Genomic DNA, 15,801 nt, shown 5'->3' with positions numbered 1-15,801 from the left:
GAGAATGGCGGAGCAAAATGGGGTAATGGGTGAGGGAGGGTAAGATGTGTGTGTATGTGTGCGTGTTTCTGTGTGTTCTTTTTCACACTGGTACTCCCCCTCCACTGTGCACTGTAAGCCCTTTGAACACAAACCATGTGCTGTCAGTGCTTATACCATTAAACTCCAAGGGCTATTAGTGTTTATGACAAAGAAAATAATTGGGAATTAGGCAGCCCAATGGATCTTTTCCAGTTCTTTGAAAGCTAATACCTCAAGCTCTTAAGAGTTTGCAGAGATGAGTTTCAGAGTCTTTGTTTACTGGAGGGCCTCCTCCAATTGCTATCCTTGGCCCATCCATCTGGGGTTCACATGGGCATCTCCATTCCCACACTGCCCCCTTCCTGACTGTACAAGCAAGAGTCCCATAGAAGACCACCTTTGTCAGTGATCTGTCATTCCTTCCCTGATGACAGTTGCCTTTTTTTTTTTTTTTTAGATCCTCCCTGATGAACTGAAATCTGGCACCAGGCACACCATTTGTCTATACTCAGGCCTTCCCAGGCCTATCTTATTTTGGCATCTTTTCTTTGGCTTTAAAGACATTGCTGGTTTCCTGGAACAAGAAGGATCCTAAACACTTATCTCTCTAAACAATGTCCCTTGGAAGTCCTAACTTTATTTCTTCCTGCTTTGAATCTTTCTTCTGGGTTTTTTTTGTTTGTTTTGGGGTTGAGTAAGATGATTTCCTACAAATTTCTCTGAATGGATTCTCAAGACTTTTCAAGTTCAAAGAATGTCAGGGTAGAAAGGAGCATTGGAAGCCACCTCTCAGTAGAGCACCAAATGTCAAGCACTGAGGTCAGGTAATCATTCCAAGCATACTTGATCTCCCTTGCTGATGGGGATTTCACTCTCCCCTGGGGCAGTCTGAAAATTGTAGCAAGTTTACCTTCATTGCTAGCTGGGCAATCTCTCCATTCCATCATTAAGGTTCATCCAGTCGTCATCTACACACTTGGGTGCTCCACAGAACCAACCAGATCCCCTTTTACACAATGATCCAAGAGAATGCTTACAGCAGCAAGAAGGTAGCCCTGATCCTTCTCCAGACTGAACCCTCTCAACACTTCTTCTAACATCTTATCTGGTGCTATCTATTTAACATCCTGTTTACTCAGGAGCTTGCAGATCTTTAGTAGAGACATTTTCCTAAGGTTAAGCTCAAGTGTCAAAGATTTCTTAGGTAAATACTTTGGTCAGCCCCTTCCAGACACTCTCATAACCTATCTGATCCTCGGATCTTCTGTGTTGGTGACATTTCCTCATAAACTATTTCACTTCTTCATTCCCTTTCTAAGTGGCATGGATAACACTTCCCAGGGAACTTGGGGTTCCTGCCCAATGGTCTGAACAACACAGAAATGCATGTACAGACAAGAGCAAAAAATGGCCCCCACTGTTGGGTGGCCAGTATTTATACCCATGTATTTCCTGTTACATTCAAGTTGGCCCAGTATCCAGAGAACAATAAGTATGGCACCAAAGCACAATGAGCCCCTCCAACTGCATGATCCAATAGGCTCCATGCACCGCTTTTATGGGGTCTTAATTCAGGACATTAGTCCTCACTTCCCACATGGACTTGCTTCTTTCCTCCTCAGAGCCCCTTTCTCATATTTTTGTCTTGGATTACATCTTTCACAAGGATACGAACAGCCACACACAAAATTCCTTCTTAGCAACACACTGGCTAAGTTCATACTGAACTAATAGAAGTACTTTTTAACTTACACTGGTCTCATTTTAAACCTCATTGCAATCCTGCAGAGTAGGTGTTACCGTCATTGTATAGATGAGGAAACTGAGGCAGAACTGGGATCTTCTAACATCTTATCTGGAGCTATCTATTTAACATCCTGTTTACTCAGCAGCTTGCAAATCTTTGGTAGAGACTGTTTTCTAAGGTTAATCTCCAAGTGTCAAATAAAGAATGAGTCATAGAGAAAAGAGTAGAGGAATCTGGTTTCTATTTCTGGCTTTACTATAAATTAACTCATGGTTGAACTCTCTGGTCCTCAGTTTACTCATTCATAAAATAAGGAGATCGAATTAGACAATCACCAAAGTTCCTTCCCACTCAGCTGTCCTTTGTCTCCAGTCCTGTCTCTGCCATGTTGCTAAAATTAGGCAGAAAACATTGTTAAAATACCTTTCTTTTTTGTTTCTCATTTTTTTTATGTTTCCCAGATTAGCTGGACAGTATTTGATCCATTGTCAAGAAAGAAAGAAAGACCAATCTATTTAATAGTTTTTTAGGCAGTCATTTTCTGTAATGAGCAGATCATCTGGAAATATCAGCCACAGGGTTCGACCTATACAAGTCCTCATCCCAAGAAGGACTAGCTTTAGAGCCATATGTTCTTACAGCAGTGGTTCTCAACCCAGGGCACATCTGACAATGTCTGGAGACGTATTTGGTGGTCACAACAGTGGAAGAGCTCTCACTGGCATCTGCAGGGTAGAGACCAAGGATGCTCCTAAACATCTTCCAATGCACAGGACAATTCCTACCATGAACAGTCTTCTGATACAAGATGTCAATCATGTCAAGGTTGAGAAATTTCATCTTAATGAGCAAGGTCAAAGGACAGCCCCAAACTAATTCTTCAAGCTGAATGGGTCCACGTGGAAGGCCAACCAGCTGGGCACATGTCAAAGAACCAAGGGTCCAAGCATCTCTTACCTTGCAAAGAAGGAAGCAGCCACCGAGGTGCCTGTGGAAGTCTCACTGGCCACACAGGAGCCCTGTGAGGCGGGGACGCTGCAGGCCGCTGGCTTGTCTGCATTGTAGCGGTTCAGAGCTGCTTCTGTCAGGCCCTCCCGGCTTGTCTCTGTCATCAGCTGGGAGATCTGACAAGGAAAATGGATGTGGAGCTCAGTACCTGTGGCTTACTGCATTTTCTGACCACTGTCAGAATCTCTCTATTTGGGTGAGGGGACCAGTAGTGTCGGGGAAGGGAGAGGGAGGCAAGTGGGAATGGGTTTGCAAGCTACCTGCATTCAGTGACATGGGGGTGCTAAGGGATTCTGCAATTCTCCAGCATGTTAGTGAGGCTATCATCTAGCTTTCATTTAAAATAATGGAATAAAATAACCCCTGACATTGCAAGTTTCATTATGTCCACCATTTGGAGGGGAAGTGAAACATGAACCATTATCACATGCTCTTTGCAGCCCAAGACCAGAATGGTACCTTCAACTAATGCTGATTTCCAACCCCAAGTGGCCCCAGATGCTCTCAAATGGAGGACTGGGCTAAAGGTATAGTTTGATTCAGGGAAAGGTAAGACTGCATATAAAGAGCCCAAGGAACTAAGCAAAATAGTTTTTGGTGGCAGTGTTTGTGGTCTGCTCTGGGAAGTTGGCAAAACAGGTGAATTTGAGAAGCAAATAAAAACAAACATCATTAACAAGAATTGCCAAAGGTCTTTATGGAGGGTTTAGATTTCTGGTTCATTAAAATAAATGGCTTTCATTTTCTTTGTAACGATTGTGTTTATAACAGAAGTCCTAGAGGATAGCCCATTCTGTCTAAATTCCTATCATATGCTAAGAAGAACCACACTTCTGGGCGAAATGAGAATCTGGTATAGAAGAATACTGTTGGAAAGTGCTAATCTCATGACAAATGTGATAATTACAGAGGCAAAGTCTAAATGTGCTATTCGAAAAACCTGTTCTTTAAAAAACGTCAGTCTACTTGCAAAATGAGAAAATGTTAGTTTAAAAGAAAAGGAAACTTCTGTTTTTTTTTTTTTTTTTTTTAAAAAAAAGTCTTGAGCCCGCTCCAACCCTTATATACCAAGTGGAAAATGCTTCTAATTGCTTGGAAAATACAAGTGCAATAAAGCAAAGATCAGGAACAGTTTCCACTTTGTAACGGAGCAGGCCAGTAGTAGGGCAGTGAAAGAATCCCATTTGTTAACCTTGGAACATAAAAACATTTGTACTTTTCATTATTAGCAGAATGGCCATTTACTCTGAGTCCCATTGACTCGAAACTTGCTCTGCTTAAATTCCTGCTCTTACTTGGAAAGCCCTGGCTCTGTTTGGCTGAAGTTCTGCCAGTGCACACTTTCTTATTCCCATTCATTCAGCGCATTGGAAGGAAACTTGACTCTCCTAAGAGAAACTGGAGAGGAGGCAGCAAAGGCAGCTGGTGGCCCGGAGGACATTCCCTGCACTCAGCAAGGGCTGCTGACTCTGCAGAGGGCCGGTGTCACCTCCTCTACACTTCCTCTGCTGCCTGTGGCAGGAAGGGAAGGCTACCCTCCTGCCATTCCCCCAGAGGAAGGAGGCTGGCCAGAGGGGGGCAGCTGAGAATATGGTTATGAATACTATTATCCACATTAATTAGTGTTTGTGGAGACTCAGGTGGTACAGGATGCCAGCCTATATAATGACTGTCCAAAACAAATCTGCAAAATCATGGCACCGTTGTTTTTTTCAAAGAGCTATAATTTGGGTGTGGGATGTGGCTCAGGGGTAAAGCACTCTCTAGCACACATGAGGTCCTGGGTTCCATTCCCAGTACAGCCAAAAAAGCCTGGTGGCACATGTTATCCTCCAGGGACTTGGGAGCCCGAGGCAGGAGGATCACAAGTTCAAAGCCAGCTTCAGCAATTTAGCAAGTCCCTAAGCAACTTAGCTAAACCCTATATCAAAATAAAAAATCAAAAGGGCTGGGGATGTGGCTAAGTGGGTAAGTGCCTGGTTAAAAAAAAAAAAATCTACAATCTAAGGCACACATCTGATCCTGACACACAATGATATATTTGAAAAAAGTCAGTAAGCCAGGAAGTGAGTGTGCTTTGCAATTAGTGACACCTTATACACTTTAGTGGGTGTTTTCATCCGGTCTGTTGCTTGTGTCATTTTCCTTTCATTACTGTATTTCCAATCTGAAGTATGGGGAGAAAAAAATAGGATTCTTCTGTCTCAGTACGTATCATTGTCCTTAAAGGCGCCCAGCAAACCCAGAGAGAAGCCAGCATGTGTGTGAGGAATGGGAAGTTGCCTCACAGGAGCACAGGCTTCTGAATGGTTCCAGACTCCGGAGTCTGGCCCAGGATGGATATGAACATCCTGCGGGATCATGATTTTTCAAAAATGCCACTCAGCAAATGAATTTCAAGGCATCAGTTTCCTCTAGAGAGAGCTAATGGTTATCTTGTGCCAAGCAAGATTGGGTCTTTTAAAGAATTGGGAATTTATGGGCATGGGACATTGGATTCTCAAGCCCACAAGTAGGATGATCCAGTAATCGACTGCTTTTAGAAGTTAGCATAATGGAATGCCCAAGAGTTACGATGGATCTACAAGATCATTGTCTTCCAGTTCTTCTCTTTAGGTATCTGAGGACGGGAGGAGTGATCTGCCAAGTCATGCCAGTGCTCCTCCCTCCTCCCTTCTAGCTGACCCCGCTCTTTCCAATTAAAAATATAAATATATTCTCCTTCCTTCTAATTTAAAAAAAAGCATATAGGAAAAAAGTCAAGTGATAATAAAACATGTGCAAGTGTATCCACTACCATCATTAACAAATATTAACTTTTTTTTTTTTTATCTTGGAAGATAACCAAACACATAAAATTGAAATTGAAAAGCCCATGCCTCTGTGTGAGACGCCTTGCCAATCCCCACACATGGCCTAGTGGTTTACAGGGCACCTTCAAGGACAGCTGATCTGCACTGAGGCTGAAGAATTCTATCCCCATCTCTCCAGACTTGGGATGAGAAATACAGTAGTGAAAAGGGAACATCACAAACAGAAGACTGGGCGAGAGGGCCCCTCCAGAGTCCAGAAGGTGTCAAAAACGGCACAACACACTCATTTGCTGGTTGACTTTCCTCACAGGTCATTGTGCATCAACATCAGATGTGTGACTCAGATAATAGCTTCTAATGTAAAAGTCACATGGCCCACCCTGCCCCTTTCCAGACACAGCCAGAATCACGTTCGTATCCTTGTCTGTGCACTCACACCCGCTCCCCCCAGGAATCAGACTGAGCTCATTTTGTAGTTTATTTTGAGTGGTCTCTACAAATTTTGTTCTGCTTGTTTCACAATGCAGAGATGGCATACCCTGAGACGCCTACTTCTATAGACTCTTATCACCTAAAATTCATGTTCTCTTTTGTACTTACATGTACTATCTCCATCTGGGATTACAAATTTTCACAAATAATACACAACGTTTTGGCTACAGCAACTGCTAATTTATCTCCCCCTCATTCTGCATTCTAGGACCCTGGCCTCCCCCAAGGTCCTCAAACACACTTCCTGCTCTTCCTGCCACAGGGCCTATGCACATGCTTTGCTCTCTGGAATAGGTCAAATTTTCTTTCAGTGTCTGAGCTTTGGATTATACTATGCATCCAATAATAAATCATTTTTTCTTACTTTGCAGCATCATTTAGGCCTAGGGCTGTTTTGCCTACCACTGCATCCTCAGGTTAGCACAATGCCTGGCATACAAAGATACTCAAAACATGTTTATGGTATAACTCTAAGCTATTGATATTTTCTACTGCTCACATTTATTTGATTATTTATTTGATTAAGTATTCTCTTAACTAAGAATACATTTTTTAAAAATTTCATTGTTTTGAACACTTGCCTAGCAAGCATGAGGCTCTGGGCTCTATCCTCAACACCACAAATTAAAAAAAAAAAAAAACATTTTTCTTTTTCTATTTTGTTGGACTATTAGAATATGACAATACTTTCCCCAACTCTATCGCTGCTGCCCAAGTGAAGTAGATTTGTTCTACTATGTGATAGTTCAAGGATGGAGTGCTGCCCCACCTTTTTTTGCAGTGTTGGGGATCAAACATACATGCTAGGCCAGTGCTCTACCACTGAGCTCCTCCCCCAGCCGTTTCTTTTCCGTCCACTAGTCCAGTTGTTCACTCATTCATAGAACTACACATTGGGTATTTGGTAGTGCCAGACACTCTGGCAGGCAAAGGTGCAAACATTTCTAGGCATCTCCGATATCTTCAATATTTACTTCTTCCTTTTTTTTTTAAATTTTCTCTGGCAAGTTGTGTACAGTTTCCTGGCAGTCAATATCTATCTTGCTCAAATGTACACTACAGGACAGCTGGCCAAAAGCAACTTCTGTTACCTCTGCTTAGCTCATCTTTATAAAGAGGAGAGGAGCAGGGCTTGCTCTCAGTAGCAGCAGCTACAGATGCTTTAATTTAACAATTAACATCGTCTCAGTTCCAGATAATCAGTGACAGAGAAAGAGCTTTGTTGCCAAATAAGCTCTCATCCTTCACCCATTTACTGGGATGTAGGCTTCTGAGTGCTGGGTTTTGATGGATAACTTCTTACCAGGATATTGTCTTGCTTGTCACCAAGATACTTGTCACCAAAAAATTTATTCTCACTCAACCTTGAAAACTAACCCTATGACCACATCACAGGCTGTAACTAAATCATCCCATGAATCAAAGTAACAAAATAATTGCCTACTGGGTAAGATTCAGATAGGAAAGAACTGCTCTGAACCAAATTCTTTCTGTGGCTCTCTGAAACTGTGACAGCTTGTTCCTGGATTGGATGTACGTTAAGGCTAACGATCTGTATTTATGACAAATATATCACCATAAAGAGATGCCCTTACATCTGTCCACCCCTTAGTTGCTGATAACCACTTCCCCTTTCTTCCATTGGAAACAGTCAATACAAAGTTGTGTAGACAGATGGGCTGCTCTTCCCATTTTACAGATGAGAATAAAAGAGGCTCAGAAGAGACACACGATTTGTCTCAGGCTCACTCAGCCAAATGGGAATAAATACAGGCCTCTGATTCCATTCTTTTTGTTTTATTTTCCTTCCTTATACCACCTGACCTCAGTTACTGAGGTTTGTTTAATAACTTGAGGACCAGACAGATTCGGGGGATGATAGAAAATACACTTTGCTTAGTGTCTGACTTCACGAGATTGGAAACAAGGCTAGACGGAGAAACTTGTTCTAAGCCCAAGACGTGTTCCCTCTCTCCAAAATGAAGATGTGTGTGGAGAGGCACTATCTCTCTGTAACTCAATAGCAGAGAGGCTTCCACAATGTGTTTTTAGCCAAATCTTTAAGTCAAAGAGAGACTCAGAAGAGTCAAGAAGGAACAAAGGAGTCCATGTTCGCCTGCTCGTGGGGCAAGCAGTGCGGTGTCAAACCTGGGCCTGGAGGCCCGAGGAGGGAACAGGTCACTTCCAATGTGATTCTGAAGGAAAGAGTCTGGGCCCCCTGGCCTCCACCCTGGTCCTATGGTAGGGGGTGAAATCTCACCCACCAGGGGGCCCTTGATTCCTCAGCCTCCCTATGCCAGAGCTGGTTCTCAGGAGTGGAATTCTGAGTGAAATTCCCTAAGAAATCCCACAGTTTTTGTTCCATGACACAGCACTCATGTGTGTTTTGGCTTCTGAATTTTCACCAGTCAGTGGGGCTCCCCACATTTCAATCTATAGAAGAGGGCCCTGCTTTTGCAGCTAGGTATAATAAAGGCATATTCTGTCTGTAAAAATCTTCCCCAAAGCCTTGGGTAATCTATTTCCAAAGGGCCCCGGACCTTTCTCCAGTCATCCCAACACCTTGCATCTGGCTCCCAGGCCAGATGTGCGGCACACATTCGGGGCAGAAGAGTGGGCTGTGGTGGATGCCCATGGGACCCACACAGCAGTCCTAACAGGGCCACCTGCAGAAACTGGAGTCTAAGACAATGGAGCCATTTCACCAGGGAGGAAACTGAGGGTCAGAGAGCTTGTCACCTCTACAGGGAAAATAGGTAGCAAGTGGAGGAACCAAGATCAGCACCTGGATCTGTTTGAGTGGTTTTCATTCTGCACTCTGAACCCTGCTGTTCCATTTCTCTGCTTCAAACTCCCCCGGCCCCCCAGAACAGCTTCCTCACTCAGGCTCTTCTCACAGGCCCCGCCCCTGCAGTCCACTATTTAAAAACGTTCCCAAGACTGATGCTGATGTCCTCAAAACTGCAGCTTCGCTGCCCCATGGGGAATCCAGAGCTTCATTTTTAAAGGACTATGGTTTACCACTGCTTTGTAGGCTGCTCCTAATTTATTTCTTCTCTGGTGATCCTAGGAAAGATATGTAATTCTTCCTGAGAAAATTCAGGTTTCCAGACCTCAAAATATCCAACCAACATATTTGAAAAACCCCAAATCTGGTGGAAAGGATTCATTATCAGGATCATGCGTATGTGCCTTCCTCCTCGTCTAAAAGGCGCAGCTGAAAACTCACTGGGCGGTCCTGATCACAGACATGGGGGACTAGATTTTCACCACAGGATTGTTTTGGGTTTGGTTCTGATTAAAACCTGATTTTAGCTCTCCAGCTCATTTACATGGGGTGGGGGGAACCTCACTACTTAATGGTATCTGTTACTTTCAAAACACCATTAAATCCCGCTGGGAATTTCAGGGGGCAGTGGTAAATGAAATACAGGGTGGTAATAAAAGGAGCAAGGTTGAGGGGTGAGGTTGCACACGTGTGTTTGCACAGGTGCTGACACATGTGTATGTGTGTACCTGTGGGGTCCTCCTTGTATGTGACAATCCCACATGGCACTATGTGGACAATGACAGCTGTTTCTCACAGACTACATAGAAATAATACGTCTCCATATATTTTAACCCAATCACTCTTTAAGGTTTTTGCACTGTTTCAATATGAGAAGCTCAGTACTTGTCCCCAAAGAAACAGTCAATCTTAAATTTGGTTATGATCTTGACTGCAGACCCAGACCAAAAGACATCCAGCTCTTGCTAAGGTTGCCTCCATGTTGCAAATTGCAAACTGTGAGCCATTGACCTTTAACTCCCCCCACTAAAGAACGACTCTGAGAGCTACAGCATGTGTCAGCCTGGGGGTTCATCTTAAATGGCATTATTGACCCAGAAAGCCACCTCCCTTTGACTCTGCCAAGACAGCAGGGAACTCCAACAGGATCCATTTCCTATGTAGAGACATCTATGAACAGCAATTGCTTCCTATTCAGTCTTTAATTAACTATATTTAATGATTCAATACTCCCCTCAAATCTCAGAAAATAGCATCTAATAACATTTTATCTTACACAATTAATATCTCACTGTCTTGGGAGTCTCTTTTACTGTTATTTGCTCCTTAGACTGATATTTAATGTTTTATGATTTTATAGACAGTAAGTGCTCAATAAATACGCTTGATCAATCTTAGCATAAATCAACTCAAAATTTTCTTGAAAAAGATAAGTTTGCAGCTCATTTTTAATCCTGGGGTTGTCTGAGGAAGCCTGTATGCTGTCAATTCTTCGCTTTTAGGGAATTAAGACACTAGAATACATTTTCAAAAAGCCCACATAAACTGTAAATGAGGGAAGTATATCTGCAAAAGAAAAGAGTAAACAAGGCATCCTCAAACCAAAGATAAAACAAACTCCAGCTGATCATGCAGATGTCCCATGGCAGATGGACAGATTATAGAAAGCTGACCACAGTGAACAGAAACACACCTTCCTCCCACATAAGCCTTATTCAGTTTTTACTCAGATCAGAAAAAGACAGAAAAAATTGTTTCACATCCTCTTCTTTATGTGAGTCTTTGCTTTCATGTTAGGAATACGTCTCCATCCCCTTGTGGAGTCACTTGTGGGGCTGACTGTGAGTGCATCTGGCAGAAGGGGGCCCCAGCATGGCTCCCCCCAAGGAGCAGCTGCCACTTTGCAACCCGCCAGACTCTTCCTCCAGAGCCAAGGAAAGCAGCTATGGAGGACTCCTGCTCTTGACAGCCACGGGTACACGTCTCTTGCTTCAGTGCTTCTCCCTCTGGGGACTGAAATGCTTCATTTCACAAGTTATGTTGATTTCATCCTCGCAGACCGAGAAACAAAAGAAATGGCCCACTTAAGAGGGAAGCGCTGGCACACTCCACCGGCGACCATTCCCTCCTCTGCAGTACCCGTGTGTGTCAGTGTCTCCTCTGGACCCTGCTACCCTCTGTCCTCGATAACTGATGTCACTCAGCTCTTTTATTCCCATACTTTCTGCTCCTGAGGTACTGGGTCACCCTGCTTGTCCCTTCACCTGGAAACCAGAACAACTCAGAACTGCAATGCCATGTTTCAAAGGCAGGGTAGGGGGCACTGCGCCTGCTTTCAGCAGGGTCTGTGAGGGGGCAAAAGCCAACATCAGCAAGACTCATTTTTGTTCAGAAGTCTCAGCAAACATTGCAGCAAGTTCACTATCTGCCGGATTCTTTTTGCTTGAATAACATGTACGAGGGCAATACAATGAATTTTCCCCTTTCTAAACATTATCTAAAAAATAAATACAGCTACCACACAGAACACACTGCATGATTCCACTTCTAGGAGGTATGTAGAATAGTCAAATCCATAGAGATAGACAGTAGAATGGAGGTTGCAAGGGACATGGGGAATGGGGAGTTGGTGTCCAGTCTGGAGTTTGGGTTTGGAATGACAAAGGTGCTGGAGGTATGTGGTGGTGATGGCCGCACAAGGAGAATGGACTTAAGACCACTGACCTGTAGACTCAAAAACGGGTTAAGACGGTCAAGTTTAGGTCATGTGTATTTTAGCGCATGCGCACTCACACATGCACACAAAACAATACTAAGGAGCTAAACTCTTTTAATTTGTTCCAGGAGGTCATGCACCTGCTCTGCCATTTAGGGAGGTTATGAGAACTATGAATGAGGGCATCAGAGTCAGAGAAGATGGCCAAGAGCCTAGGGTTTTTGTCCTCCAGTGACTCTGATGTGTCTCTGCACATGGTGTGTCTTATCTGGGGTGCAAAGAGACAAGACCCCAACTAGCCCATGCCTGAGGGCTGCAGGAGCTGAGTCAGGCTGGGCCCTCCACAGAGGGAAGGAGGGGGAGGGGAAGTAAAGGGGAAGAGGAAGGAGAGGACGAGAGCAGGCAAGCTGGGGGGATCTGGGCTGAGGAAAGCTCCCACATGAACTTGACTCTCTCATTAAACATTATTCGATTTCTTTCCACTTGTGTAAATAAAATACCATCCTTTCTTATCTTCCCTCAAGCCTGCTAAGTCACACCTGAATAGCCAGCTAACATTCTTTTCATAACCTAGTATTCCAGGTCCTTCCTTAGGCGCAGGTTTTACTCTTAGACATTTAAATAAAATTAAAAATAAATAAATAAATGCAATTCATTTTCCTAGTGCTCTTGGAATGCTATCTTTGGCGCACGGGTGGTGGCTTCCTAGACTGGAAGCTTGCCCCAGGTCTAGCCCTGTCCTCACGGCTCCCATGCACACACAAATCACCTCTAAGACTCTGAGTCTGGCCTTGGGTTACACAGATAAACTCCTCCCTGGGCTGATCACCCCCTCTGTCCCCAGCCAGCATCAACAGGCCAAGATGGGATTCGTATGTCCCAGGACTGGACGTTTGATTACCCTTATTATCTTAGCTTGGTTTGGCTATAAATTTTATTAGTGGCCATAAAATTATCCATCCACAGCATTTGACTCAGTGACCTCTTGCAAAAGAGAATTCCACAACCAGTGACACACAGGGCCTACGAGGGCTGCCTTTTCTTCCCCCTTAATTTATAGCCTCACCTTCATCAGTGTTCCGCCCTATGTGATGAGACTGAGCAAATAGAAGAGGCTGCTCAGTTTCATGAAACCCGTTATCAGGGCTTAAATCTGGCCCCTCAGCACCTGGTAACTGTTTTCTTTTATTCTTTGTTTTGCTAGAAGGTAAAAGGGCAGGGCCACCTCTCCACTTGGAAAAATGTGAGGCAAAGGGCTATCTGCATTTCTATTTTAGATTCCTCCCTTAGATTTTGCAGTTCCAACATATGCAGCCTAAGGCAGAGTTCAAATATGTTTTTTAAAGAACCTCTTTTTTCTTCTTCTTCTTCTTCTTCTTCCTGGTACTAGGGATAGAACCCAGGGGCACTTACCACTGAGCTACATCCCTAGCTCATTTTATTTTTTATTTGAGACAGAGTGTCACTAAGTTGCCCAGGCTGGCCTCAAACTTTCCATCCTCCTGCCTCAGCCTCCTGTGCAGCTGGGATCCCAGGCATGCACTATCACACCTGGCTTAAAGCATCTCTTATAAAACAAAGGCTAACGTCCAATCATCAAGTTTGGAGTATTTCTTCTACAAGCACATTTTAATTCACCTAGTAGTCATGTTCAACTGTGATACTTTGAATACTTAACCTTCAGTTATGTTTTGCAGGGTGGCTTCAGTGACATATTCAAGGACATATAAATATTCAAGGATCCAGTTGATGTGAAAGAGAACTTCAGCCTGAGAGACCTTTAAGGAAGAAACATCAGGTGCCCTCATGGATCAACATTTTAATAATGATCATTTTGAGTGCTTGTCATGAGCTATGTTACAGGCATTGCCACATTTAACCCCAACAACCCTATGAAGTTGGCATCACTGTTATCAAACTCTGTCAGTCACATGGAGCAGGGACCACTTTGGGGCTTGGTTCCCTTCTCTCCTTTAGTTTACACTGTGGGGATTGGGCCCATCATTATCTAGAGAATGTACAGCTCCCTAACTATGGCTACCCCCTGCAGGAGATGGCTAACGGCCAACAATCTGATAAAGAAAAAAGGGATCATTTGAATAATTTCTCAATATGCACTAAAAGGCTCTCTCTACCCAGTGTTTTGTGACTTTTATGATCAAATGAAAATAAAGTCAAATGGTCTGAATCTTAATGTAATTTATTTCATTGCCAATTTGCAACTGAGCAAACTCAGGCTGAAGAATCAAGATGAAATCACAAGTCTAGTCACCTCAGCCCCGACATCAGGGTCAGACAAGAGGCTATTTCCAGGTCAGCTCCCAAAACCTGGGAGGAGAAACTCCTTTCTTAATATTCTCAATCACTTGGGTCTGCTCTTCTATGGGGGAAGGTTACCAAGGTTTTTCACCCACAAATGGTCGACTGAGCCCCAGGAAGCATGTCCTGACTATTCTTCCCAACACTGAATGATCAAAGCCTCCATACATTCCTCAAACCTGTCATTATGATACCAGAGCATCTGTTTTAATGTGGGGGTCCATTTTGGTGTTGATGATTGGCTTGTGCAATGCTAGGCACACCCTCTATCACTGAGCTAACCACCCCCCAGCCACTCTTTCATTTTGTAACTGTCTGTCTGTCCCCAGTCTCTCTCCCTAACAGGAGAGTAGGTCCTTATGAATCAGGGAATGTGTATGTCTGTTCTCCTCAGTATTAACAGCCCAGGACAGTGTCTAGATATGGGAAATAGCTAATAAATTACATTAATGCATTAATTAACAAATACATGCACGTGCAAGTGAACTTAATCTAGCTGGTTTGGAATTACTGGAATTTTATTTGTTTTAAGCGATGAAAGGTTATTTTCATCTGGTTTTAAAAAATTATGGGCACAGAAATCTTTCTTTAATTAAGTACTTCAGCACATACTGAGCTCAATACAGTGTTGAGTGGCTGAAGTGGGGGAGAGAAAGGGAAAAAAGAAAGAGAGAGAGAGAAAAGGACAAAAATAAAAAGAAGGGTTTTTTTTCTCTGCTCTGCCCCGACCCACCTGTATTATAACCACTAAAGTAGGATGCTCCAATTGGAGTCAGATGAACCAAACTGAATAATCACTGTCTTCCCAGTGCCTGGCAAAGGGTATGACAGGTATCAGGGAGGAGAAGAAAGAAAGATAAAACAACCCCCATGCAAGGATGAAAACAGGAGAGGGGAGGTCAGTAATTTTTCCTTTCCAAGAGCTTTAGTGTGAGCATGTGACAGCCATGGCCAGAGAGCAGGAATTCTCTGGAATATGGAGCCAGGGATCATAAGAATACAGTTTCCAGGAACATTCAAGCCCAGAGGCTGATGGCCCACCCCTCTGCCCCAGTTTTTCTTTATACTATACTTAAATTTCAGAGTCATCTTCTTTCCCTTTTCCATTAAAAAAAAAAAAAACACAAAAAAACAGTCCTAGCCTTTGAAGAAAGGGCTTGGACTCTCTGAATATCTGAATACTTGCTTTATGTTCCTTTTGCAGAACAGCATTGTTTATTAGTTATGCTGCTAAGGGTAAACACAATAAGATTAAGAAACTGAACATTAGATTAGCTGGAACTGATGTAGCATTTAATTCTAATACAGATCCTGGCCTTTTCCATCTACGTTTAATCTGGTATTTTTTTCCCCTCTGGATGAAGGGCATCATCATGCATCTCTAAGAGGTCATCTCTTCCAAGGGTCTATGTCACTATTCTTCATTGAAATCTTAGGTAATTCTTGAAAAATTTTCAAGGCAGTGCATTGTGATCTGGAACTTACAAGGTGCATTCCTTGTAGGCATCATCCCACTTCCTCATATTTGTCTTAAATTCTTGTGCAAAAACATAATGAGGGGTCTGTAGACAACACTGGGCTGTAAGTGCAGAATGGCCAGTGAAGTGAATGCCTAGGCAATCTTGCATTCGGGACAAAGGCAAGAAATAGTACTGGACACTTAACAATAACATATATGCATGCAACACACATGTGCATGCACGAACACGCACACACACATACATACACTCCAGATGATGCAAGGGATGGCAGAAAGGAGAGCCCATACAAAACACAGGAGTGAATGAGGTCTGTGTTTACTGGAGCCCAAACACCAGGAACCATGACAGCACAGTTCTACAGGGCTCAGATCAGCCAGGGAAAGTGTTTTTCCTTGTTTGGGTTTCTTCAAAGAAAC

At 43.3% G+C, this 15,801-nt stretch overlaps 1 protein-coding gene across 1 annotated transcript in view; it reads right to left on the bottom strand.

The window, feature by feature from the left end:
• Kif26b (kinesin family member 26B) overlaps positions 1-15,801 on the bottom strand; it is a 481,849-nt gene that overhangs the window by 260,476 nt on the left and 205,572 nt on the right. Inside the window, exon 4 of the mRNA XM_077802765.1 lies at positions 2,726-2,892. Within this exon, the coding sequence (XP_077658891.1) occupies positions 2,726-2,892 (167 nt within the window). The remainder of the gene's footprint in view (positions 1-2,725; positions 2,893-15,801) is intronic.

Source organism: Urocitellus parryii, chromosome 9, assembly GCF_045843805.1.
Source record: "Urocitellus parryii isolate mUroPar1 chromosome 9, mUroPar1.hap1, whole genome shotgun sequence".
Classification (NCBI taxonomy): Eukaryota; Metazoa; Chordata; class Mammalia; order Rodentia; family Sciuridae; genus Urocitellus; species Urocitellus parryii.
The sequence above is the reverse complement of the archived record's forward strand: the minus strand, read 5'-3'. Positions and strand labels throughout refer to the sequence as shown.